The sequence below is a fragment of the Triturus cristatus genome, chromosome 1_1, assembly GCF_964204655.1.
Source record: "Triturus cristatus chromosome 1_1, aTriCri1.1, whole genome shotgun sequence".
NCBI classification, from domain to species: Eukaryota; Metazoa; Chordata; class Amphibia; order Caudata; family Salamandridae; genus Triturus; species Triturus cristatus.
The window spans coordinates 111,651,454-111,675,677 of record NC_140579.1 but is presented as its reverse complement, the minus strand read 5'-3'; the positions used below and the strand labels follow the sequence as shown (position 1 = coordinate 111,675,677).

The window sequence follows — 24,224 nt, the reverse complement described above, 5'->3', positions numbered from 1 at the left end:
CTATCAGTCGTGGTCTCTCTGCACGTGTCCGCCTATTTAAAAAAAAAAAAAAAGTGCAAACACAGCCTTCGTGCTTTAAAAAACCAAAGGTCATTATCACAGCATGCCGACAGGCGCCCCACGCTGCGGACCTATAATTAACTCAGCAGGCACTCAACGCGCAAGCGCGTTCACAGCGAGAGCGAGACCTAAAAAATTACGAGGCTGGTGAGGACGAAAGTGAAACTGCTAGCTGGCTTGCGAGGGAAGGGGGACAGGAGATGTGCACGCCGCGTGGCTGTAAGCGCGTACACCAACTCAAATCCGCCAAAAGCCTGCGCGTGCACATCTCCTGTCCCACTTCCGAGGCAAGTCAGCAACAATAGATCTCGCCGAAAGCAGCGCTTCGCGCTGCGTTCGCAGGCGAGACCTAATAAACAGTCTCACTCTTCTTAAATGCTTCTGGGGTTGGGAAATGTGTTGTAGCACAAGGCTTGTTTGCGCCTCCCTCCCCCTCTGCAAGAATATCACCGCATTTCAAAGAAGAAGACGTACAAAACAAATGAAAAAAGAAATCCTGTATATAAAAATAAATAATGCACACTGTTAGTAACGCATCTGCGATGCATAGTAGGAAAAATACGTTTTGTCTCCTTTAAATCACTGGTGTTTTTTTAACACATTTGCCAGATGCAGTGGTTGACTGCCCCCCTCTTATGGCCAATTTCATCAGGAAGGAGGCATGTGTTCCAGCAACAGCCAGATAGCTAGAAACACTTAAAAGCAATCGATTTCATGTTTTTTCTTTAATCTTTCCAAGGAAACAAAACTTCTCCACCGACATCCCCCCCCCCCCCACCAAAAAAAATCTGAAACCAATGTATTTACAACGGAAACTCAAATATACAATTGTTTTCAGGAGTCAAGGACCATTGATTCCTTATTACACAGTTTTAACGATGGATTTCTTCCTAACCCAGCCGAGGAAACCGGTAACAAGCATTTACAATGCAATGGTCTCGGCTTTGGTAAAGTTAGAGCTATTGGCATTGCTCATGATATTATTTTTGTTTATGTTTTTGTTTTTAAAACATTTAAAGAAACGGCATTGTCATGAGCAATGCCAATAGCTCTAACTTTAACAAGGCCGAGACCATTGCATTGTAAATGCTTGTTATAGCAGGGATCAGCCCGGGATGTATGCCATGTTGCAGAACGTTCCAGAAGGGGGCGTGGCAACATATTAATCCGCACAGTGCTTTTGCATGACAGGCTACCTTTCGAGGAACAAAGGAACACAAGTGTTTTTTAAAAAGGGTAAAAATAAAAAGTAACAATGTTTGTGTTTAAAAGAACATATGGAAATAAAAGCACATGGATGAAACTTATGGGTATAATCATTGGAACACAAAGAGAATGTGTGCCCATAACTGTACACATCTTAAAGTCTAAAGGGTCTGTCACAGGGTTTATGACAAAACCACCAGTTTCGCGCCGAACGAGAGGCGCAGTGCATTTTTCCACAGTGCGCGTGGCGTGCTTTTGGCAGAGCTAGTGGAATTGCGCAGTGCGGAGTTGTTGCCCCTAGAGCCGCAGCCCATAGCCATGACAGTATGAGAAGAGGCGAGTTGGAGATTTTCAGAGCCCGACCTTTTAGATTCTAGATATTTGGGGTTTTAGTATGGAGGGCTTTGTGGGTGATACATTCTGTCTTGTAGATGCACCTTCCTTAAATAGGGAGCCAAGTGAGTCTTTTGAGAGCTGGAGAGATGTGGTCTTTGGACCGTGCCATTGATACCAGTGCTGCTTTGGAGTGTCTCCAGTAAATCTGAGTGATGCACTGTGTCAAATGCCGCTGAGGGGCCAAGTAGGATAAGGAGGCAGGAGGCGCCTTAATCTAAGGCATTGTGAACATCGTCGGTTATTTTAAGCATAGCAGTTTTGGTGCTACAACCTTTAGGAACGGAAGATTGGTGAAGGGTCTGAAGTTGTTAAGATTGGTGGGGTCGGCCGCAGGCTTTTTTTAGTATGGGGGTAACTTGGCCGAGTTGAAGTGGGTCCGGTGTATGGCCTGATTAAAGAGAAGCATTTATGATTTTGGTCCAGAATGGGGATATGACGTGGTTGAGGGTTTGAACTAGGGTGGAGGGGAGAGGATCTGTGAAGTGGGATGTCGGCTTGAGTTTGGCAATAATTTAGAAAATTCCATCTTCATTCATAAGTTTTATGTCAGACCAATTAGCATTATTCTTTAGTTGAGGGAGGTCTTTATTTGTTATATTTAGCTTTGTAATATCTTTCCGGTCTTTAGTTGGGTCCTGAGGTGGAGTTACCGTGCCGACTTGTATGTCAGTGAAGTCGGCGGGTTGGGTTGATGGGATGCTCTCAAGGGTCAGGGAGCATTCGATTTTGATAGCTTTGTCAGTGAGGAAGTTACCTATTGCTTTGCAGCGTTTATCGGTGGTTATTATTTCTTTATAAGAGATATACCCCGGCACTCCACAATTATATATGGTATCTATTTATGGTCTTCAAAGAGATCTTTTTAATACTTTTCACAGGTGCACAACAACAGAAATAATTATTTTATGATTATTCATTTTCTTGACAATCAATTAAGAACATAGTACATTTGTTTACATTTTGTTGAGAGGACGGAACTGCGGGGTGCAAGGGTGGATGGTGGTCTTGATCTGAGCCAGGGTCGTTCAGAAAATGTACTCCACTTGTTACTGTATTTGATAACTATGGTGCCAATGTCACTTTCAAATGTAATATGGCTTTACTATGTGCCTTACTATACTGCCACAACTGTTTAATAAAAAGTTATTAAAAAAAGAAATTGTTGAGAGGAATCAGATTTTCCAGTCCAATTTGGGACAGCAGTGTTCAGTGATGAAAACCAACAGCCGACATGTTACTATTTTTACGCAGAGAAATCCTTTTTTGAAGGTAGACCACAATTTTAAATATAATCAACTTACCATAGCTGGTGCAACATTCCGTTTTCCTTTCTCATGCCTATCATTTTCACTGCCTATGGACAATTTGAAGGACTTGTTTAATATTACATTCTTTGCATGTTACCTTTTTCTATTGACTTTTGCCACATTTCAATCACAGTTGATCTACAGATCAGTTGGGTTAATGCCTAACCTGAAATAAGTATCAATAGAGAGGATTTACCTTCTAAAAGCCCAAAGAAGAAATTATTTGATGAAAAAGTATATAAACTGTGATTGAAATGTGGCAAAAGTCAATAGAAAAAGGTAACATGCAACGAATGTAATATTAAACTAGCAAGAGACAGAATCAAACCTGTTCCAAGGCCCCCTTCTTCTCTGACAGTGTGGAAATGAAAATATCCGATTTTGACATTTTCCTGTCAGATCTTCTCATCAGCTTCTTTTACAGGTCCAGCCTGAGCTTGGCTCTGAAGGCCTTGCTGGGTGTGTTGGTGGAGTGTTTGGTGTGTGTTGGTGGAGTGTTTGATGTGTGTTGGTCGACTCCTCCCAGTCCGGATTCTGCAGCAACCACAGCACCGAGACCGCCCTGCTCGCCGCCACCGATGACATCCGCATGCTACTCGACCAGGGCCACACTGCGGCCCTCATCCTGCTAGACCTCTCCGCAGCCTTTGACACCGTCTCCCACTGCACTCTCGCAACCAGATTCCACAACGCCGGCATACGAGGAACCGCCCTCGACTGGATCCACTCCTTTCTCACCAGCAGAACCCAAAGGATCAGACTCCCACCTTTCCCCTCCGAACCCACAGAGATCAACTGTGGAGTACCCCAAGGATCCTCGCTCAGCCCCACGCCCTTCAAAATCTACATGGCCCCCCTCGCGGCCATCGTCAGACAGCATGTGCTCAGCATAGTATCCTATGCCGACGGCACCCAGCTCATCCTCTCCCTGATGAAGAACCCCAAAGACACCAGACTCAGTTTCCAGGAAGGAATGAAAGACGTCGCAGCCTGGATGAACCACAGCTGCCTTAAGCTCAACTCTGAGAAGGCAGAGGTCCTCGTCCTTGGACCCTCCTCCACCGCCTGGGACAACACCTGGTAGCCTTCCGCCCTCGAAAACCCACCCACTCCATCAGACTACGCCCGAAACCTCGGCATCACCCTTGACTCCTCCCTCACCATGACCCGCCAGATCAACGCCGTCGCCCCCACCTGTTTCAACTCCCTCGCACAACCTTCAAGTGGATCCCCCCCGAATGCCGAAAGAACATCACCCATGCACTCATAACCAGCAGACTGGACTACCGTAACACCCTCTATGCAAACTGCATGCTCTCTGTGGCAGGGTGGATGAACAACAACTGTTTGCGCCTTAATGGCGACAAAACTGAACTTCTAGTGGTTGGTAAATCCCCCTCCGCCTGGTCGCAGGCCTGGTGGCCAACGGAATTAGGGGTAATTCCCCATCCGGTGAAGTCTGTCAGAAACCTAGAGATCATGTTGGACACGGAGCTTTCCTTTAAGCATCAGATTAGCAAAATCACGGGAAAATGCTTTGGAATACTCAAAACACTCCGTAAAGTTCTCGATCTCCTCCCCATCAGTGCTAGAAAAACACTTATTCATGCCTTAGTCACGCCTCATTTAGACTATGGCAATGCTCTTCTCCTAAGCCTTAGTAAAAAAGGTATCCACCAACTGCAGTGCGTCCAAAACGCAGCTGCGCGACTGGTGCTAAACCTCCCACGCATCAGGTAAAATGGCACTATCTGAACTCCATTGGCTCCCTATTGAGGAGCGTATTAGGTTCAAGGCTCTCTGTTTTGCTCATCGCATTGCCCAGGGAAAAGGCCCTGGCTATTTGCGAAACCTTCTTATTCCCCATCGCCCCATTCGTAATCTTAGATCTGCCGGAGCAATGTTGTTCCAACTTCCTCGCGTTCGCAGGACCAAGATGGGAGGTGGTTCCTTTAGGTTTCTAGCCAGCAAACACTGGAACAGGCTTCCTCTTGATCTACGCATGGAGCCCTCCGAAACAAGATTCAGATCAAAACTGAAAACTCACCTATTCCCACGTAAACAATAGCCTTTTATTTCCAGTAATCCAGGCGTGCCCCGGACCTTGGTCTTTCGAGGAGCAGCAGCATCTGTCAGCGCGGGGACACACTGTTCTAGTGTAACCAGGCGCTTTAGAAATGGTTTTTATTATTATTTATTATTATGCCGGAATCAACAAATCCCTGCTACACAAGCTCCAAACCATCCAGAACACCGCAGCCAGACTCATCCTCGGAACCCCACGACACAAGCACATGACCCAGCACCTACGAGAACTCCATTGACTCCCCATCGAGAAGAGAGTAACCTTCAAGCTACTCACCCACGCCTACAAATCCCAACACAACATCGGACCCAAGTACCTCAATGAAAGAGTCTCCTTCCACGTACCCAAAAGGAACCTACGCTCCGCCGCCCTGGCTGAGACCCCGGGCATCTGCAGAACCAGAGCAGACGGAAGAGCCTTCTCCTACGTCACAACAAAAACCTGGAACGAGATCCCAGTTGACATCAGACGCTCCCCCACTCTGCACACTTTCAGGAAGAGCCTCAAGACCTGGCTGTTCTACTGATCCAGAGCTGCATCCCCTCCACCCCAGCGCCTTGAGACCCTCATGGGTGAGTAGCGTGCTCCATAAACCCCTGATTGATTGATTGATTGATTGATTGATGGAGTGTTTGGTGTGTATTGGCAGAGTGGTGGGTGTGTTGGTGGAGTGTTTGGTGTGTGTTGGTGAGTGTTTGATGTGTGTTGGTGGAGTGTTTGATGTGTGTTGGTGGAGTGTTTGATGTGTGTTGGGGGAGTGTTTGGTGTGTTAGTGGAGTGTTTGGTGTGTGTTGGTGGAGTGTTTGATGTGTGTCGGTGGAGTGTTTGTGTGTGTTGGTGGAGAGTTTGGTTTGTGTTGGAGGAGTATTTGGTGTGTATTTACAGAGTGGCTCGGTGTGTTGGTGGAGTGTTTGGTGTGTGTTGGTGGAGTGTTTGATGTGTGTTGGTGGAGTGTTTGGTGTGTGTTGGTGGAGTGTTTGTTGTGTGTTGGTGGAGAGTTTGGTGTGTGTTGGAGGAGTGTTTGTGTATTGGTGGAGTATTTGGTGTGCATTTGCAGAGTGGGTTGGTGTGTTGGTGGAGTGTTTCTGTGTTGATGGAGTGTTTGGTGTGTGTTGGTGGAGTGACTGGGTGTGTTGGTGGAGTGCTTGGGTGTGTTGGTGGAGTGGCTGGGTGTGTGTTGGTGAAGTGGTTGGGTGTGTATCGGTGGAGTGGCTGGGTGTGTGTCGGTGGAGTGGTTGGGTGTGTATCGGTGGAGTGGCTGGGTGTGTTGGTGGAGTGGTTGGGTGTGAATCGGTGGAGTGGTTGGGTGTTTATCAGTGGAATGATTGGCCCTCTTCACTGTGTTTCTGATTAGACAGAGAACCTCAGGAAAGCTTTTAAAGGTGAGAGTATAGGTAGTTATTATAATCACACTCTCCATGGTTTTAGTCATGCGTGTTTGAGATAGTAGCCATATCTCGGAAGTTTCTAATGCAGTGCTCTATCAGACTCACATGTATTGTAAGTACACAAGGGTTCATTTGACGCATAGGAGGTTCTGCTGACGAGAGTGTTACATGTTTGTACTTTTGTGTGTACGGCTGCTCCTTTGTGCCTTTTGTCAGCCTGTTGACATGTTCCTTGGCGAGCAACTCTGTAAACATGCATAAGCATCTTGTTTCTCCTGTTTCTTGTCCCATTAAAACTCTGTGTTCTTTTCCCTGTTTTCCTCTCTCGTCTGTCACAGCAAGAGCAGGTGGACCCGCAGCACTTGGCGGTGGACCGTCCATCAGAGAAATTCCTGTGCTTTCTGCGGAAGCACTACAACCTCCAGTCCACCATCCCGCAGGTGAGGGGTGCTTGTTCGTGTATTTTTGTGTGTGTCTGAGCGGATGCCATGATGTCAGAGAACCTGGCGTGAGTGCATGACGCCTTATGTGGCAGTCACAAAGTGTTGCAGCAGAAGTGCTTGCTCGGCTTCCACCAGGTAAAAGAGCAAGGGGCATAGTATGGCTGCCATGATGTGGGGGGTACAATGCTGTTAGAAATCAAGAGGAGAGTGAGGAACTAGAGTAGCTAGTTCGCTTCCCCGAGGGATATTGCTGTAACAATGGCCTTGGGGGTCACCAGAGGCATTGTAACCTCTTAAGAGTTGTACATGCCAGAGATCTGTGCAGCACGGAAAGGACGTTTGGCAGTGCCAGATGATCTCACCATATTGCCATTGCGTGTGCATTTCATTTGGTGTTGAGCGAACGTTTTACTGGAAAATAGCATAGATTTAGGTTACCCATTGTTGTTTCTGGTCTTCAGTGCTTCAGTGCAATGCACCTTTCCTGCTACTCTGCCTTGCTGCTCAGCCAGTGTGGATGTGCTGTGGAATGTTGGAATGCCTGGGTGTGGTCTGTCAGTTGGAGTAAGGGCTGAGCAGCGAGGAGGTTGCTCCTGGTAGGGTTCTATGCTTGATACCTCTAAGAACTTCATCAATAAACCTTTCATCTTTATTCTACACCTCGACAACTGGACTTATTACACCTATTCCGTGTATTTATAGTATCATTTCTGTTTTTCATGTTCTGCAGGTGAACAACTTTGTGGTGTTCGAGGGCTTCTTCCGAGATAGAAATGGTAAGTTTTGTTGCATAAACCATTCCTCCCCTTTCCGTCCCTCCACTGACTCTCCACCCCCCAGCCATGTGTGCAGGGGCTTTGGTCAGACTCGCCTCATTATGAATGCACTGAGGCGGGTTCGAGTTAGTCTGGCCTCACTCTTAGTGCAAGCACAGGTGCCTGGTCATTGTCGTCCTGCTCTTGATATGTGCACTGGGCGTGCGGTCATTGTCATCTTGCTGTTGATAGATGCACTGGGGGTGTAGTATTTCCTGCTCGCTGGTGCATGCACGGGTCCGTGCCACCATCAATTGAACCTGATGTAGATTCATGTGCTGTGCACTTGTTTGGGTTGGAATGGCGCGCTTGGTTTTCTTCAACATTGTTCATTGTGGGACTTGGGAGTGGGAGTGTATGGGAAGAGACTCCTCCGTGAAGGCAAGCAGTTCTTTTTTTTTATTTTTTATAATTCTTTTTATTTGCATTTTCACAACAAAACAAATACAATTCACTGCAGAGTGTATAGGACATAATATTGATGACACTGTTCCCCACCATCTCAATGTTTTCCGGAGGACCAAAAGGCGTCCACTCGTCAGTATTCAACAGTTGCCACATATCTCCTCCGCCGCAGCCCCCCCATACCCCCATTACCTCCCTAACCTCAAGCAACAATTGCAGCGCCGCATGGGCCACCTGGCGCCCGTCTCCTTCCGCCCCACTGCGGTGCAGGTCGCTATTCTACAGTTCTTGGAGCGTTGTGTGAGCCAACCAATGTGTGAATGGCTCCCATATGTCCTTAGGTCGGGAACGTGCCGGCATGAGCTCCCAGTATAGAGTAAGTTGTGTCTGGCAATATACTACACTTTTAATCCATTCCCTAATAGTGGGTGATGTGGTAGCCCCCCAGTGTATCGCGACTTGTCTTTTAGCAAGCAAAAGGAGCATGGCCGGCAGTCTACGGTGTTTAGGCTGTACCATGTGCAAGATCCCCAGTAGTGCAGCCTGCGGGGTGCATGGAATCTGTAGTCCAGTGATCGTGCATACTATCGCCAGGGCCTTGGTCCAGAAGGAGGCAAGCGTGTGACACCCCCATGCCATATGCATGAAATCGGCGCCGCGTGCGGCACATTTCCAGCAATTATCCGTGTCTCTCAAGCCCATACGATGCAACCGGCTGGGGGTGCGATATGTCATGTGTATGTATTTGAAATGGATCAGCCGGAGTCTGTAGTTGGGGGACAGCATCTCAAGCATTTTACAGCAGATATCCCAGTGAGCGTCAGTGATGTCAACTCCCAGTTCAGTACTCCACAGACCGCGCGCCGCCGGGGTCACTACTGGATGGTCACTTTGCATGCGTCCATATATGCGGGAAATCAATTTGCGTCCCGATTCTACCTTCAGTACATTCTCCAGCGCCAGCAAACTAGGCGGCGGCGCCGGAAATGTGGGAGATAGCTTCTGACAAGTATGCCGAAGCTGATAATAGAGCAGGGTGTCAATCATCGTCGGGGCCTCTGTGTTGCACATTTGCTCCAGCGTAATAAAGCTATCGGCAGGGAAAATGTCCCCCGCCACGTGAAGGCCGCGCGTCGTCGCGCGTTCTCCAGTTTTCATGTGTTGCAGCGGGGGCCACATGGGATTGCCGCGTAAAGGTACCGATGTAGTGAAGAGGAGGTCCAGCTTGGCCCTACGGCGCAAACCGTCCCATGCCCACTTAAGCGTGTGCACCGTATCAATTTCGTTACACCGCCTCTTGTACTGTGTATACAGGGCAGTGTTGAGCGGTAACGGGGCCACCCTATCTGCCTCTATCGCCACATGCGGCTGAAACGGCGTTGGATGTGCCCAATAGTGCAAGAATTGCGCCTGTGCGCTGTAAGCATACAGCGTAAAATCTGGTGCCGCCATACCTCCCTGTCTCTGTGGAAGAGTAAGGGTCTCCCAGGCCACCCTTGGCTGCTTCCCCCCCATGCCAGTTCGATCATCAGCGAGCGCACTTGGTTCAGAAAGCGTTTTGTCAGGGGAAGGCAAGCAGTTCTTCGCAGAGTCCAAGAATGTAGTTTTCTTCTGCTAAGAGGTTCGGTCACAGCAGAGAGAGCAGCTCTGTTGCGCCCTGGCTAGGTTTGTCGTATACTAGTACCCTGTACATACGTGCTTACATTCGTTTGTCCTCACCTAGGCGTGTGCTATTTTTGTATAATATACGCACGTACATGCACACACATACAGCAGAAGTATTCCATCTCTCGAGGAGGCTGGCCTGTTTGAAAACTGCTATACACAGAATATGTACCACTATTCTCATTTTGAGGTTTTTCCTATTTTTCTTGATTTCTGACTTTTTTGTGGGCTATGAAAAAAACATGTAAGTATTATCCATCTTTGAATTTTCAGTTCCCCTGGAGTGATAAGCACTGAGTATATAACTGCTTTTTGCATAGGGGAACAAGGCAGCCGAATGCCCAGCAACTAGAAATTCAAACCTACGTTTTCTGAAGTCTGGAGGCACAAACACTGGGCTGTCTTTGTGTCACTGGGTAAGATGCTAGGCTCAGATAACAAGGAAGTCAGTCAGAGCATGATCGATGAAGAGCTGAGTGCAACATGAGGATGAGCGAAGGACGGGTCTGTAGAAAGCACAGGGAGCAGCTGGTATATATTTGAATTTAAAATTTGAATTTAAAAACATTTCTATAGCGCACTTTTACCATGCGGTTTCTTGGCGCTGCTAGATTGTGAGAAGCAGGCAGGAGCAGAGGGGAGTTTAAGCATTGTAGGCTCGGGGAAAAAGAAAAGTTTTAAGACCCTTCCGGAACTCAATGTAGGAAGATGACATACGGAGTTCCGGGGGGAGGGAGTTCCAAAATGCAGGAGCAAGCACTGCGAATTTCGTACCGCCAGTCTTTTTCTTGCTGAAGCGGGGGATGGTTAACAATGCCTGATGAGTAGACCTAAGCTCTCGTCCAGGTATGTAGGGGGTGATGGCAGAACAGATAAATTCCGGGGCAGTGCCTGTTTTAGCCTGGAAAGTGGTGCAGCCAAGCTTGAACAGAGCACGCTCTTTCACCGGCAGCCAGTGCAAGGCCTGCAATAGGGGAGTAGCTCTATGGTATTTAGGCAGGCCGTGAATCAGGCGGGCAGCCTGATTCTGCACTAGCTGCAAACGGCGAATGGCGTAGGCTGGAGCGCCATTGTAAATGATGTTCCCATAATCGAGGCGCGAAAGCACCATGGCCATCACTATAATTTTTAGGGTGGGTAAAGAAAAAAAACGAGAAATCTTCCTGATGATTCGAAGGGAAAAGAAACAGGAGGAAACAACTGAATTAACCTGAGAGTGAACAGAAAGTGAGGGATCCAGGAGGATACCAAGGGTCTTGACCTTAGGAACTGGGAGCGGGGGAACACCAAGTGAGGAGGGCCAGTGAGAGGGGGACCAGGGACTGCAACCACCTCTGGTCAGGACTAATTCCGTCTTGTCCGGGTTGAGTTTGAGGTGGTTGCAGTTCATCCAATCCTGGATGAACAGCATGACGGATTGGACATTTGAAGCAGAGGAGGAGGAGTGGGAGAGGTCAAAAATTAGCTGGAGGTCATCGGCGTAATTGAACACCGTGACCTCGAGCTGCTGTAACATAAAAATAAGGGGGTAAATGTATAAATTAAACAAGAGAGGGGAGAGGGAAGAGCCTTGGGGAACTCCACATGCAACCTTACGAGAGGCAGCGGTGAAACCAGCAAGATGGACTGCCTGAGCCCTGTCACTCAGGAAGGACTTAAGCCAGGTGAGGGCCAGGCCCTCTATACCCGCCGCCTTGACACGGGTGAGGAGGATGGAGTGGTCCACCGTGTCAAATGCGGCGGATAGGTCTAAAAGAATGAGGGCCTGGGGGACGTTGGTATCAATGCCCTCGCGTAGGCTGTCCATCACTGAGATCACTACCTTCTCCGTCGAGTGGAGGGGGCGAAAGCCCGCCTGCCGGGGGGAGAGGCAGTGGTTGGCTTCCACATAGGTGCTCAGGGTGCTGGTTACATGGGTCTCCAAAACCTTGGCCAGGTAGGGTAATAGGGAAATGGGACGGTAATTGGAAGGGAATGAAGGGTCGGCACCGGGTTTTTTTAGAATGGGGATGACTGCCGCAAATTTATGGGCAGTGGGGACCACTCCAGATTTGAGTGAGTCATTTAAAAGTGTAAGGGGAGGGGTAGGGCAGTGTAGGAAGACTTCTCGCAAGATACGAGCAGGGGCAAAGTCCAGGGGGGAACCTGACTTTACCTTTTGAAGCAGGGAAGGAAGTGTAACTGTGGTCAGAGGGGGGAAGGAAGTGAGTTTGGAAGTGATGGCAGGGGGGGAGGGATTAGTGAAGGTGGGGGAAGGGGGGGAGATATTAGCCTTGATCGTTGCGACCTTATCAACGAAGAAGTCGTTGAGGGAGTCGCAAAGCGGTTGAGAAGGGGGGATCGAGGCCGTGGCTCTATTAGATGAGGCAAGCTCATGTACTGTGGCAAAAATCTCTTTAGATTGAGATTCAGCTGCTAGTATCCTGTCTGAGTAAAACAGGGTCTTGGCATCAAGTATGCTTTGTTTGTATACTTTGAGCACAGAGAGGTAGATGGTTTTTTTGGCGGGACTATATTCTCTTCTCCATGCGCGCTCTGCTCTGCGTGCGGCTAATTTCCTCTCCTTGAGATCGGGGGTAAACCAGCGATTGGCAGCATGGGCACGCTTCACCGTGATCCGTCTCAGGGGAGCAAAATCGTCGCCTGCCCGGGTCAGCCAGCCATCGATGGTAGTCAGCTGGTCCGGGGCGGCGAGGCCCGAGAGGTCAGGGCAGGAATTGGCCAGGGATGAACAAAAAGATGGCATGTCTGCCTTACCCCATTTTCTAGCCCAGATGTTCTTTGGGAGAAGAGGTTTAGGCACTGGGGCTAGCGTGAGGGAGAAGGAGATTGAAAAATGGTCCGACCAAGAACAGGGGGAGATGACAGGAGAAGTGGTGGGGATATTTAGGGTCCAAACCTGGTCGAGCGAGTGGCCATGAGCATGGGTGGGGCTGTGAATGAGGGGACAAAAGTTAAGACTGGTCATGAGGCTGGTGAATTCTTTGGAAAGAGGGGTTTCAGCGGGATCGTTGGGCCAAAAATTGAAGTCGCCCAACACCAACACTGAGGAGTTGTTAATAACCAGTGTGGCGAGGATGTCTTGAAGGCAGGAAACAAAATTGGAAGTTGTGTGAGGGGGTCGATAGATGAGAACAGCAGTAAGGGGGGTAGAGTAAGAGCTAGCACGAATTATTAGGCAGTCTACCTCAGGGATAAGAGGAGAGGGGAGTATTTGAAAGTGGGAGTCAGTATGTGTTATCAGGGCTACTCCACCACCTCTCCTGCCCTCCGGGCGATCCGCACGAATGATGGAATAAGAGGGAGGGAGTGCGGCTAGGACGTTGGGGAGGGAGTCTGCCTTAAGCCAGGTCTCTGTTAAGAACAAGAGGTCCGGGTTGTGGCTGTCGAGAAAATCGTGTAGCTCATGCTGATGGCTAACGACAGATCTGGTATTAAGGAGCGTGGCAGTGGTATTATAGGACGGCGTGTGGGGAACAGGCAAGATGGGATGAGTAGGCGCAGCGGCCCGGGGCCGAGGAAGACAACTTTGAATAACGGCGGGGGGTGCAGCGGGGGGGCTCGTAAGGAGATTTAAATGTTGTAATGTGTTAGACACAGTAGGACTAATGGTGCCAGGGATCCAGTGAAAAAGAAGCTCAGAGGAAGTGTATGACAGCGGGAGGGCATAAGGGAGAGCCCCCTGCCCCGGCCTGCCGCGGACGGGCGCAGACGGGCAGGACTCTGGCTTGACTCCGGCGAGCCTACGACGCGCCCGCTGCGCTCGTCCGCTGCGCTGACACATGGGGGACGTTTAAATAGAGGAGCAGCGTGGGGGGAGTGGCGTGGGTGGGGTCGGGCGAACCAGCCCGATCCAAGATGGCGGCCACTACCGCTAGGCGCCTGAGGTGGAATCAGCTGCCAGCCAGCCTCGCTGGGCCCCTGAAAAAGCAGGGTGAGGGTTAAAGGGTACCTGTTGAATTTCAGTACAGGTTATTCAACAGAATCAAGCAATTTAAAAACGAATGCGTGTCGCCGCTTTCAATAGGCGTGACAACGCGCTAAAAACACTAGAAGCTCAGTCGCAGCCCTCAGCTCCCACGAGCAAGCCCACTGCCACCGGGCTGCTCGCAATCGCTGGGGAGACTGTGAAGCACTCCTAAATAGAGGAGCAGCGTGGGGGGAGTGGCGTGGGTGGGGTCGGGCGAACCAGCCCGATCCAAGATGGCGGCCACTACCGCTAGGCGCCTGAGGTGGAATCAGCTGCCAGCCAGCCTCGCTGGGCCCCTGAAAAAGCAGGGTGAGGGTTAAAAGGTACCTGTTGAATTTCAGTACAGGTTATTCAACAGAATCAAGCAATTTAAAAACGAATGCGTGTCGCCGCTTTCAATAGGCGTGACAACGCGCTAAAAACACTAGAAGCTCAGTCGCAGCCCTCAGCTCCCACGAGCAAGCCCACTGCCACCGGGCTGCTCGCAATCGCTGGGGAGACTGTGAAGCACTCCTAAATAGAGGAGCAGCGTGGGGGGAGTGGCGTGGGTGGGGTCGGGCGAACCAGCCCGATCCAAGATGGCGGCCACTACCGCTAGGCGCCTGAGGTGGAATCAGCTGCCAGCCAGCCTCGCTGGGCCCCTGAAAAAGCAGGGTGAGGGTTAAAGGGTACCTGTTGAATTTCAGTACAGGTTATTCAACAGAATCAAGCAATTTAAAAACGAATGCGTGTCGCCGCTTTCAATAGGCGTGACAACGCGCTAAAAACACTAGAAGCTCAGTCGCAGCCCTCAGCTCCCACGAGCAAGCCCACTGCCACCGGGCTGCTCGCAATCACAATATATGTGTAGTGAAGGGCCCTGCCTTGAGTGTCGGAGGGGCCACGGCATCCACAGAGCTCACCGGGGCACAAACTCACAGCTAATCACAGGATACCTTCAGCTTCGCGATGAGTGGTCCCTAATATTACAGTTTCAAAAATACTTTGAAATCTAAGCTTTAGAGACATCGCGCCCCAAATTTAACAACATACTTGGCTTAGAAACCTTTTATATTTCAGCATCATCAACCCCGAATGATCTGAAGCTGATGATATTGATGGTCACATCATTCTAGGTGAAGCATGAGACAGAAAAATCAGCATTATGTCAAAATATGGTGTAGCTGGTCACTGCCTTATCAGCAACAAAACTTCTGGCTTTAAAAAATGATAAAGAAATAACATCTGCAGCCTCGGTTTAATCTTTCTCTCAACTGTGTGTAGATTCAGAAGAGGAAATACCCTTCTAGATCTGTCAAAGGAGGACCCTTCCGAAAAGGGGGGATGGGGGGTGCTGCTGCTACTGGTCGAAAAGCCAGGTCTTGAGTTGTCTCCTGAAGGTCAGCAGCTCTTCGGTTTGTCGTAGGTAGAGGGGGAGGGTGTTCCAGGTCTTGGCGGCGCGGTGGGAGAAGGACCTGCCTCCGGAAGTGGTTTTACGGATGCGCGGGACCGTTGCCAGGGCGTGGTCAGCGGAGCAGAGTTTCCTGTTGGGTACGTAGAAGGAGAGTCGACTGTTGAGATAGGCTGGGCCGGTTTTGTGGAGTGCCTTGTGTGCGTGGATCAGGAGCTTGAAGGAGATTCTTCTGTTGACTGGGAGCCAGTGCAGGTTCCTCAGGTGGGGGGTGATGTGGTCGCGGGACGTCGAGGATGAGGCGTGCAGAGGCGTTCTGGATACTTTGTAGTCTGTTGATGAGCTTGGACGAGGCTCCGGCGTAGAGAGCGTTTCCATAGTTGAGTCTGCTGCTGACTAGGGCCTGGGTGACTGTTTTCCTTGTGTTTGTCGGAATCCATCTGTAGATCTTGCAGAGCATGCGGAGGGTGTTGAAGCAGGTGGAGGAGACTGCGTTGACTTGTTTGGTCATGGTGAGTTTTGAGTGGAGGATGATTCCCAGGTTGCGTGCAAGGTCAGTGGGGGCCGGGGGGGGTCTCCAGTGATGCGGGCCACCATGAGTCGTCCCATGCTGACGGGTTGGACCCGAGGATGAGGATCTCCGTCTTGTCTGAGTTCAGCTTAAGTCGGCTTTTCTTCATCCAGTCGGCGACTGCCTTCATTCCCTGGTGGAGGTTGGATTTGGCGGTGACAGGGTCCTTGGTGAGGGAGAGGATCAGCTGCGTGTCGTCGGCGTAGGAGATTATGTTGAGGTCGTGCTGTCGGGCGATGCGTGCTAGTGGAGCCATGTAGACGTTGAACAGCGTTGGGCTGAGGGAGGATCCTTGTGGGACGCCGCAGATGATCTCAGAGGCCTCCGATCGGAACGGGGGGGGGGGTCCGAGTTCTGCCGGAGAGGAAGGAGGTGGTCCAGTCCAGGGCCTTCTCCCGGATCCCTGCGTCTTGGAGTCGCGTGCGTAGTGTGCGGTGGCAGACGGTGTCGAAGGCGGCGGAGAAATCCAGGAGGATGAGGGCCGCCGTCGCCGTTGTCTAGAAGGATCCTGATGCCGTCTGTGGCGGCGATGAGGGAGGTCTTGGTGCTGTGGTTGCTGCGGAATCCTGATTGGGAGGGGTCCAGGATGTTGTTGTCTTCGAGGTGACGGGTGAGCTGGGTGTTAACTATCTTCTCGATGACCTTTGCTGGGAACGGAAGCAGGGAGATGGGCCGGAAGTTCTTGAGGTCGCTCGGATCCGCCTTGGGTTTATTCAGTAGGGCGTTGATCTCTGCGTGCTTCCAGTTCTCAGGGAAGGTAGCGGTCTCGAAGGAGAGGTTGATGATTTTGCGCAGGTGGAATTGCCGGCTTTGTTGAAGATGTGGTGTGGGAGAGGGTCGGACGGGGATCCGGAGTGGATTGCGCCCATGGTCTTGATTGTGTCCTCGATGCTCACGTTGGCCCAGGATGTCAGGGAGTCGTGGGTGGTGGGATGCGGTGGGTCCGGTGCGACGAGGCCTGCAGGGGTTGTCCGGGGTTTGAAACTGTCATGGATGTCGGTGATTTTTCGGTGAAAGAAGGTGGCGAGGGAGTCGCACAGGGCTTGTGATGGCGGGATGTCGTTGGCGCTGGAATTGGGGTTGGAGAGTTCCTTCACGTTGTTGAAGAGCTTGTTGATGTTGTGTGCGTTGTTGTCAAGGCGGTCTGTGAAGGAGGTCCTTTTGGTGGTCCTCATGAGGTGGTGGTGGTTGCGGATTGCGTCTTTGTGGGCAGCGCGGCTGTCCGGCGTCTTGTCACTGTGCCATATGTTCTCCAATCTCCGGCAGGTGCGCTTTGAGTCAAGGAGTTCCGGGGTGAACCAGCTGACTCTTTTGCTGGTGTCTCTGTTGGTGGGTTTTTTCAGCGGGGCTACGGTGTTGGCGCAGTCGTTCATCCAGCGTTCGAGGGTGAGTGCACCGCCATCGGGGTTGGTGGGGTTGGTCGGAGGGTTGAGTGCGAGGCTTGTCTGTAGTTGTTCTTAGTGACTTTGCCCCAGCAGCGGCGGGGTGTCTGTAGGGTGTGGTGGTGTGTGAGGGGTTTTCGGAAGGAGAAGCGGATGCAGTGGTCCAGGTGAGTTCGGAGGCGTGGCTGAAGGTGATGTGGTGGCTTGAGGAGAAGATGACATCACGTGTGTGACCGGCAGTGTGGGTCGGCGTCGTGACGAGCTTTTTCAGTCCGAGGTTGGCAGGTTGAGGATCAGGGTGGAGGATGTAGTCTGTTGAGTCGCAGAATTGAGGCCGGGGTCCTGGCGGTCTGTAGACGAGGGTGCCTTTTAGGGTGGTCTTGGGGTCCGTGTGGATCTGGAAGTGCATGTGTTCGGTGGTGCTGAGGGTGTCGTTGGTGTTTGTTGAGACCCTGATGGTGTTTTTGTGGACGATGGTGATTCCTCCTCCAGCCCTGTTGGTGCGGTCTCTGCGGGTGATCTTGTACCCGTCGGGGATGGCTATGGCGATGTCTGGCGAGGAGGCTTCGTTTATCCAGGTCTCGGTCAGGAAGGCGACTTCCGGGGATGCGGTGTCGAGTAGGTCCCAGAGCTCGACGGCGTGTTTGTGTGCGGAGCGGGTGTTGATCAGGATGCATCTAAGCTGGTTGGGTTCCGACGTGGCGGGTGTCTCGGCGCGTTCGAGGCAGGAGAAGCTGCAGTTCAGGCAGGTGAAGGGGCCGTGGGTGCGCTTCGGGGCGGCCTTGCAGCAGGTGTGGGTCCTTCCTGGGTTGAGAGTGACGAAGGTGTTGGCGTCGTAGCAGCGGCAGTCTTCGTGGCTGGTGCGGGGGAAGGGATTCTGGCGCTGGGCGCGGTCCAGGCGCGGACGGGCGCAGACGGGCTTGCCTTAGGCGCACCAGCGGCGCGCCCGCTGCGCACGGCCGCACTGTATATAGGGAGGTGGGGAGGGAGGAGCAGCTGGGAGGCGGGAGGCGAGGGTCGGGTGGAGCGAATGGGCGCGGAGGTGGCGGGGCGGCAGGGGAAGCAGCAGCGGGGACGGGGGAAAGGAGAAGGAAGAAGTAACTGGCTTCTCAGATGAACTATTAAATCAATCAACGGGGGCAGCAACCATTTACCTGAGTAAACTCTATGGTGGGGCTGACAAAGGAGGTATTCTACAAGCCACTTATAGATTACCCCCTCATGGGACACTCTGTTTATGAGGTTGTCCCCTGAAAGCTGTTTCGTCTTTGTAGCCGATGACTCAAGGGATCCAGATGTGTCATCGACAGACTGGAGAGCTAAAGATAAGAGTCCATCACCAGGCACGGGGCCACAACAGCATCTCGTAAGGTGCGTAGTAAAAACCCTGCTGCAGCCTTCCTGGGTGGCAAAGTCAGAGATAAAGGAAAGGGGGCCCCATGGTTCAATGAACCGTTAAGGGAGAAAAAACAACATCTCCGCCATGCTGAAAGACGGTGGCGAAAAAGCTATGCGCCTGCAGAGCTAAATGCCTATAAGACCCTTCTTTCCGTCTACAAATCAGACATCTTGGCAAGGAAAGCAAAGTATTACGAGGGAAGGATTGCTTTGGCAGAGAACAAACAGAAAAAGACTTTCACTATTCTAAAAGAACTGAGTCAGAAAACAGAGAAGAAATCCACAATCGCATCTTTGGACTGTGATGCCTTTCAGGATTTCTTCCTTCAGAAAGTCAAGGATATCATCTCGGAAATCACTAGAACACCCACCGATCCTAGCTCCCTCCAGCAGATCTACCCTTCTCCCTGCTCTAGCAGTCAGCTTTCTAATTTCCCCAAGATTGACTCACTCACCTTAGATTCAATAGCAAACCGCACCAAATCAGGCTCGCGGGTTGACCCCTGCCCTCCAAGGATTTTTCAAATGGCCTTGCCAGGGCTAGAGAAACAGATCCTGGAATTACTTAATAACACTTTAGTTATGGGTCACCTACCGAAAAACTTTTAAGAAGCCAGGGTCACCCCCCTGCTGGAAAAAACGGGTGCAGATACCCTGACTCTAAAAAACTATAAACCCATCTCCCAGCTCCCCTTTCTAGCCAAGATGTTGGAACAGCATGTTCTAAAGATACTTTCAAAGTATTTGGAGGACCACCAGCTACTCCAAGCTAGACAGGCGGGTGTCAGAGCCCATCATAGCACAGAGCTAGTGATGATGGCTGTTCTGGACGAGCTCAGAGTTTTGGCTGATGAGAAACAGCCGAGTGCCCTGATTATATTAGATCTGTCAGCGGCACTCGATATGGTCAGCCATAACATACAGCTGAACCGTCTCACCAATCTGGTTATCAGCGGGCAAGCATATCAATGGCTAAAGTCATTTCTGTCTGACCTCACTCAGAGAGTTCAGCTGGGTGAGCAGATATCGGATCTGGGCTCCCTGGCCTGTGGGGTACCCCAGGGCTCTGCATTATCTCCACTTCTTTTTAATATCTATCTGCAACCCCTTGTGGAGACTCTGACCCATATGAACTGTCAGGTTTTTAATTACGCCGATGATACTCAATTTCTTATCCGGCTTAACAATTCCCGCCAGGCTCAGGAGTCGGCCAAAAAGTTGCTCAGGTTCACTGTAAACTGGATGACTGCCAATTCTTTAAAAATAAATCCGGATAAGACCAAAGTGCTTATCATTCCAACAAGGACCAGCCCCTGGTGTGATCTTTTCTGGCCTCCGGAACTAGGTGTAGCCCCAGTACCAGTCCCGGTCGTAAAGAGCCTCGGACTGAAAATTGACTCTGAACTATCCATGTCTTGCCAGGTCACCACGGTTGTGGGAACCTGCACTGGCTTACTCAGGCAGCTGTGGAAACTTGCTCCTCTCTTGTCAACATCGTCACTACAATCAGTTGTCTCCGCCACTGTCATCTCCAGGCTGGATTTACATTGGCCTCCCTCAGAAGCTCATTGGGAGATTGCAGGTGGTGCAGAACGATTCGGTCAGGCTTATCTTTGGACTTCCTAGAAAGACACACGCTACCCCTCTGCTACATTGGCTCCCTATCAAACAGAGAGCGCAGTTCAAGGGTCTATCTATTGCCCACAAGGCAATCTACGGTCAGGCACCCAAGTATATAAAAGATCGCTTGAAGAAACATGTACCTGGCCGGACCCTACGATCTTCTGAGGCATGCAGGTTAGCTCCCCCCAGGTACATCTCTAAATCTAAGGGGGGTAGAGCGTTCTCTGTTCTTCTCCCGCAGATCTGGAATGATCTGCCGGAGTATCTTTGCAGGGAACCGGCTCTACTCATCTTTAGGAAGCGCTTAAAAACTTTCCTATTTAGAGAGGCATTAACCATTGCGTAATCATCCTCCTCCGCCGCTGCAATTCTACTCCTGCACTAGTGACTTGCTCACTTTTCTCTAGAAGCACTTAGAGACCTGTAGGTGATTTGCACTATATAAAAGTCATATAACATAACAGTCATATAACATAACACAAGATGGAAGCACGGATTGAGCATAGCAAATACAAGGAGGTGATGGACGGAGCGCTGAAACTTTTCAGACACTCACCCGCAGTCGCAGATCGGGGTTAAATCAATCATCGTTCTTTAGCTCACTTCACCACCCCAGTTTGGACCCAGCCATATGCAAATCAGTCTTGACCCTGTGCCTCATGGGAACAGTCCAGACCGAACTGCCAAGCCAGGTCCTCCCTAGACCAGAAACAAGCATCCTGGAACCGGTTTAGGCAGACCTAGAGTCATGTTTTCACTTGTCCATTTAGTGGTGGCATAACACGTGGTGCTGTCCACTGGGGCCATTTAACGTACAGGCTCTAGGTACACAGAGTACCATATACTAGGTACTTGTAGGTAAAATAACTATGCCAGTCTGGGATTAGCCAATTCTTCATGTTTTTAGGGGTAAGACCTGTGAGAAAGTGCCCTCTTTTTTGCATGGTATGCCCCCACTGTTTGCTGAATTGCTAATGTTCCCTGGGCTACTGCCAATCAGGTACCCAAGGCCTGCGTTCCTTCCCTAAAACTGCATTGAAGCCTAAACTCAATTGGCATCTCTGGCCACATGTCAGCCCCTGGTAAATGGTACCACAGGTACCCAGGGCCCTGTGACCAGAGAAGGCCTCTAAGGGCTGCAGCACTTATTGTGCCACCCTTAGAGGCCCTGTGCCCTGACACACACACACACTGCCTTTGCAGGCTGAGTGTCTAGGTGCAGAACTAAACAAAGTCGACATGGCACCCATCCCTGTGTGCCATGCCCACAAACCACTGCCCTGGCATACATCAGTCACCCCTCTAGCTGGGTGCCCTATGCCAATGGTGAGGGTACAGGTGCACGAGCCCTGTACCCCTACAGTACCCAGGTCCATTCCTGGGTCCTGTAAGTGCAGTGCTGCCATTCAGAGTATATGGTGCTGGGAGATTGTCATTATGAACTCCACAGCACCATAATAGCTACACTGAAGACTGGGTAGTTTGGTATCAAACTTCTCAGCACATTAAACCCACACTGATGCCAGTGTGGGATTTAACGTAAAATGCACCGCAGAGGGCATCTTAGAGATGCCCCCTGAAAATCGACCAACTACCAGTGACCTGATTGAGTGGCTGCACAGGCTGCCACCACCATACATGTTTCTGGACCCCTGGGTCGAGAGCATGCTGCTCTCGGGGGCCTGAAACAATGCACATCCTGGGACGAGGTGCCAAGCCTCCTCCCCCATGATGGGCAGGGTTCACGAAGGAGAAGCTTCAAAGGCATGCCGCCTTTGTGAGCCTCTTCAGACCATTTGCTGCTTTCAGCAACTGGTCCCCACTGGTTCTACCCCGACTTTGGGCGGGAGAACTGGTGGGAAAAACAAGTGAGGAAGAGAGGTATGCTCACCTCTGCCAACTCCACCCCTAAGGTGGGGGAGGCGAGGTGAAGCACAACCTCGAGTCCCCGCCATCTTAAGGATGGGTGAACCAGCTAACCAGGGACAGGCTCCTGCCCCCCTCCCACTGGAGAGTGGCAGAATAGGGGTGTACCGACCCCAGGGAAGGGACCCATTGGTCCCTGCCCTCTCCCTACCTGTAACGCCCCTAAATTTAGTATTTAGGGGCACCCTGAACCTTCCTTCCTCAGATCCAGCAACCACAAGAAAAGAAGAAGGACGAGAAGCCGTGCAGAGTTAACAAGAGGACGCGCCCACTGACTTGGCCCAGCCCTACAGGCCTGTCTCCCCTTGAACCTGCTCCTGCAAAACCCCAGTGTGTCCAGTGGCCAGCAACCTTAAAAACCCCATCAGGACCTACCTGCATTCACTTTCCAAGCGGCTTCTCTTGTGAACACCGGACGTGTTTGAACTGCAGCTTCTGGTGCCAGCCAGGAACCGCAAATCCAGCCCACTCTGCACCCCCGAGCCCGGCCCGAGCTTGAGTGGAAAAACACAACGAGGAGATCCCCGCAGCGGTCCTGACCCGAGATCCTGCGACCCCTGACCTTGGACTCTATACACACTGTACCTCACTTTGGTGCAGTATTTATAGAGCCAGTTTCTTACAAGACCACATACACTGTGTTCAGAGACCATACACCAGCAATAAAACTAGCAAACATTTGTGGCAGAAAGTGGGGGTGATCCTTCAAAAAGAGTCTATCCTCACATGCTGGCAGAGACACAGTGGGTGGGTTGAACAGGGTTGGTTGATCATCCACTGCTTCGATGTTGTTGGCACCACCAATCCTAAGGTCACCAGACTGACACAGGTAGCTTCTATTGATTCCCCTCTAACTATCTAGTTTAATGGGTGTGGATTGTTGCCCAGTGCACAGAATGGGGTGAGTTATTGACAGACCCAGTGTCTAATGAGTGACGGCCTTCTTACTCATTGCCACACTCTGCCTCCTGGGCTGAGTAATAAAGCCCATAGTTCAAGCACAACCAGTGGGCTGAGTCTCAATAGTCTCAGTCCGCTGACGACCAGTGGCCTCAGTCACAATGCACACAGATCGCTAACAACCCAAGGACAAATCCAATATACACACAGATAACTAACAACCCAAGGGCACAGACTTAAAACACACCGATCATGAACCCACAAGCGGAGCCATAATGCACACAGATCGATGGCAACCAGCGGGCTCAGTCATAATACACACAGATCACTAACAACCTAAGAGCACAGCCTTAAACACACTGATCTTGAATAACCCACAAGCTCAGTCACAATACACATAGATCACTGACAGCCTAAGAGCACAGCCTTAAACACACTGATTGTGAATAACCCACAAGCTCAGTCACAATACACACAGATCACTGACAGCCTAAGAGCACAGCCTTAAACACACTGATTGTGAATAACCCACAAGCTCAGTCACAATACACACAGCTCACTAACAACCTAAGAGCACAGCATTAAACAGTCTAATCTTGAATAACCCAGAAGCTCAGTCACAATACACACAGATCATTGACAGCCTAAGAGCACAGCCTTAAACCCACTGATTGTGAATAACCAACAAGCTCAGTCACAATACACACAGATCACTGACAGCACAACCTTAAACACACTGATCGTGAATAACCCACAAGCTCAGTACAATACACACAGATCACTAACAACCTAAGAGCACAGGCTTAAACACACTGATCTTGAATAACCCAGAAGCTCAGTCACAATACACACAGATCACTGACAACCTAAGAGCACAGCCTTAAACACACTGATCGTGAATAACCCACAAGCTCAGTCACAATACACACAGATCACTGACAGCACAACCTTAAACACACTGATCGTGAATAACCCACAAGCTCAGTCACAATACACACAGCTCACTAACAACCTAAGAGCACAGCCTTAAACACACTGATTGTGAATAACCCACAAGCTCAGTCACAATACACACAGATCACTGACAGCCTAAGAGCACAGCCTTAAACACACTGATTGTGAATAACCCACAAGCTCAGTCACAATACACACAGCTCACTAACAACCTAAGAGCACAGCCTTAAACAGTCTAATCTTGAATAACCCAGAAGCTCAGTCACAATACACACAGATCACTGACAGCCTAAGAGCACAGCCTTAAACCCACTGATTGTGAATAACCAACAAGCTCAG

The 24,224-nt window shown here is 50.5% G+C and overlaps 1 protein-coding gene across 4 annotated transcripts in view; it reads left to right on the top strand.

The window, feature by feature from the left end:
- The window catches only part of ATAT1 (alpha tubulin acetyltransferase 1), a 235,485-nt gene that overhangs the window by 139,153 nt on the left and 72,108 nt on the right, over positions 1-24,224 (top strand). For all 4 annotated transcript variants that reach the window (XM_085610964.1, XM_085610893.1, XM_085610810.1 and 1 more), the window contains exons 6-7: positions 6,782-6,883; positions 7,617-7,662. In XM_085610964.1, coding sequence (XP_085467090.1) covers positions 6,782-6,883; positions 7,617-7,662 — 148 coding nt within the window. The remainder of the gene's footprint in view (positions 1-6,781; positions 6,884-7,616; positions 7,663-24,224) is intronic.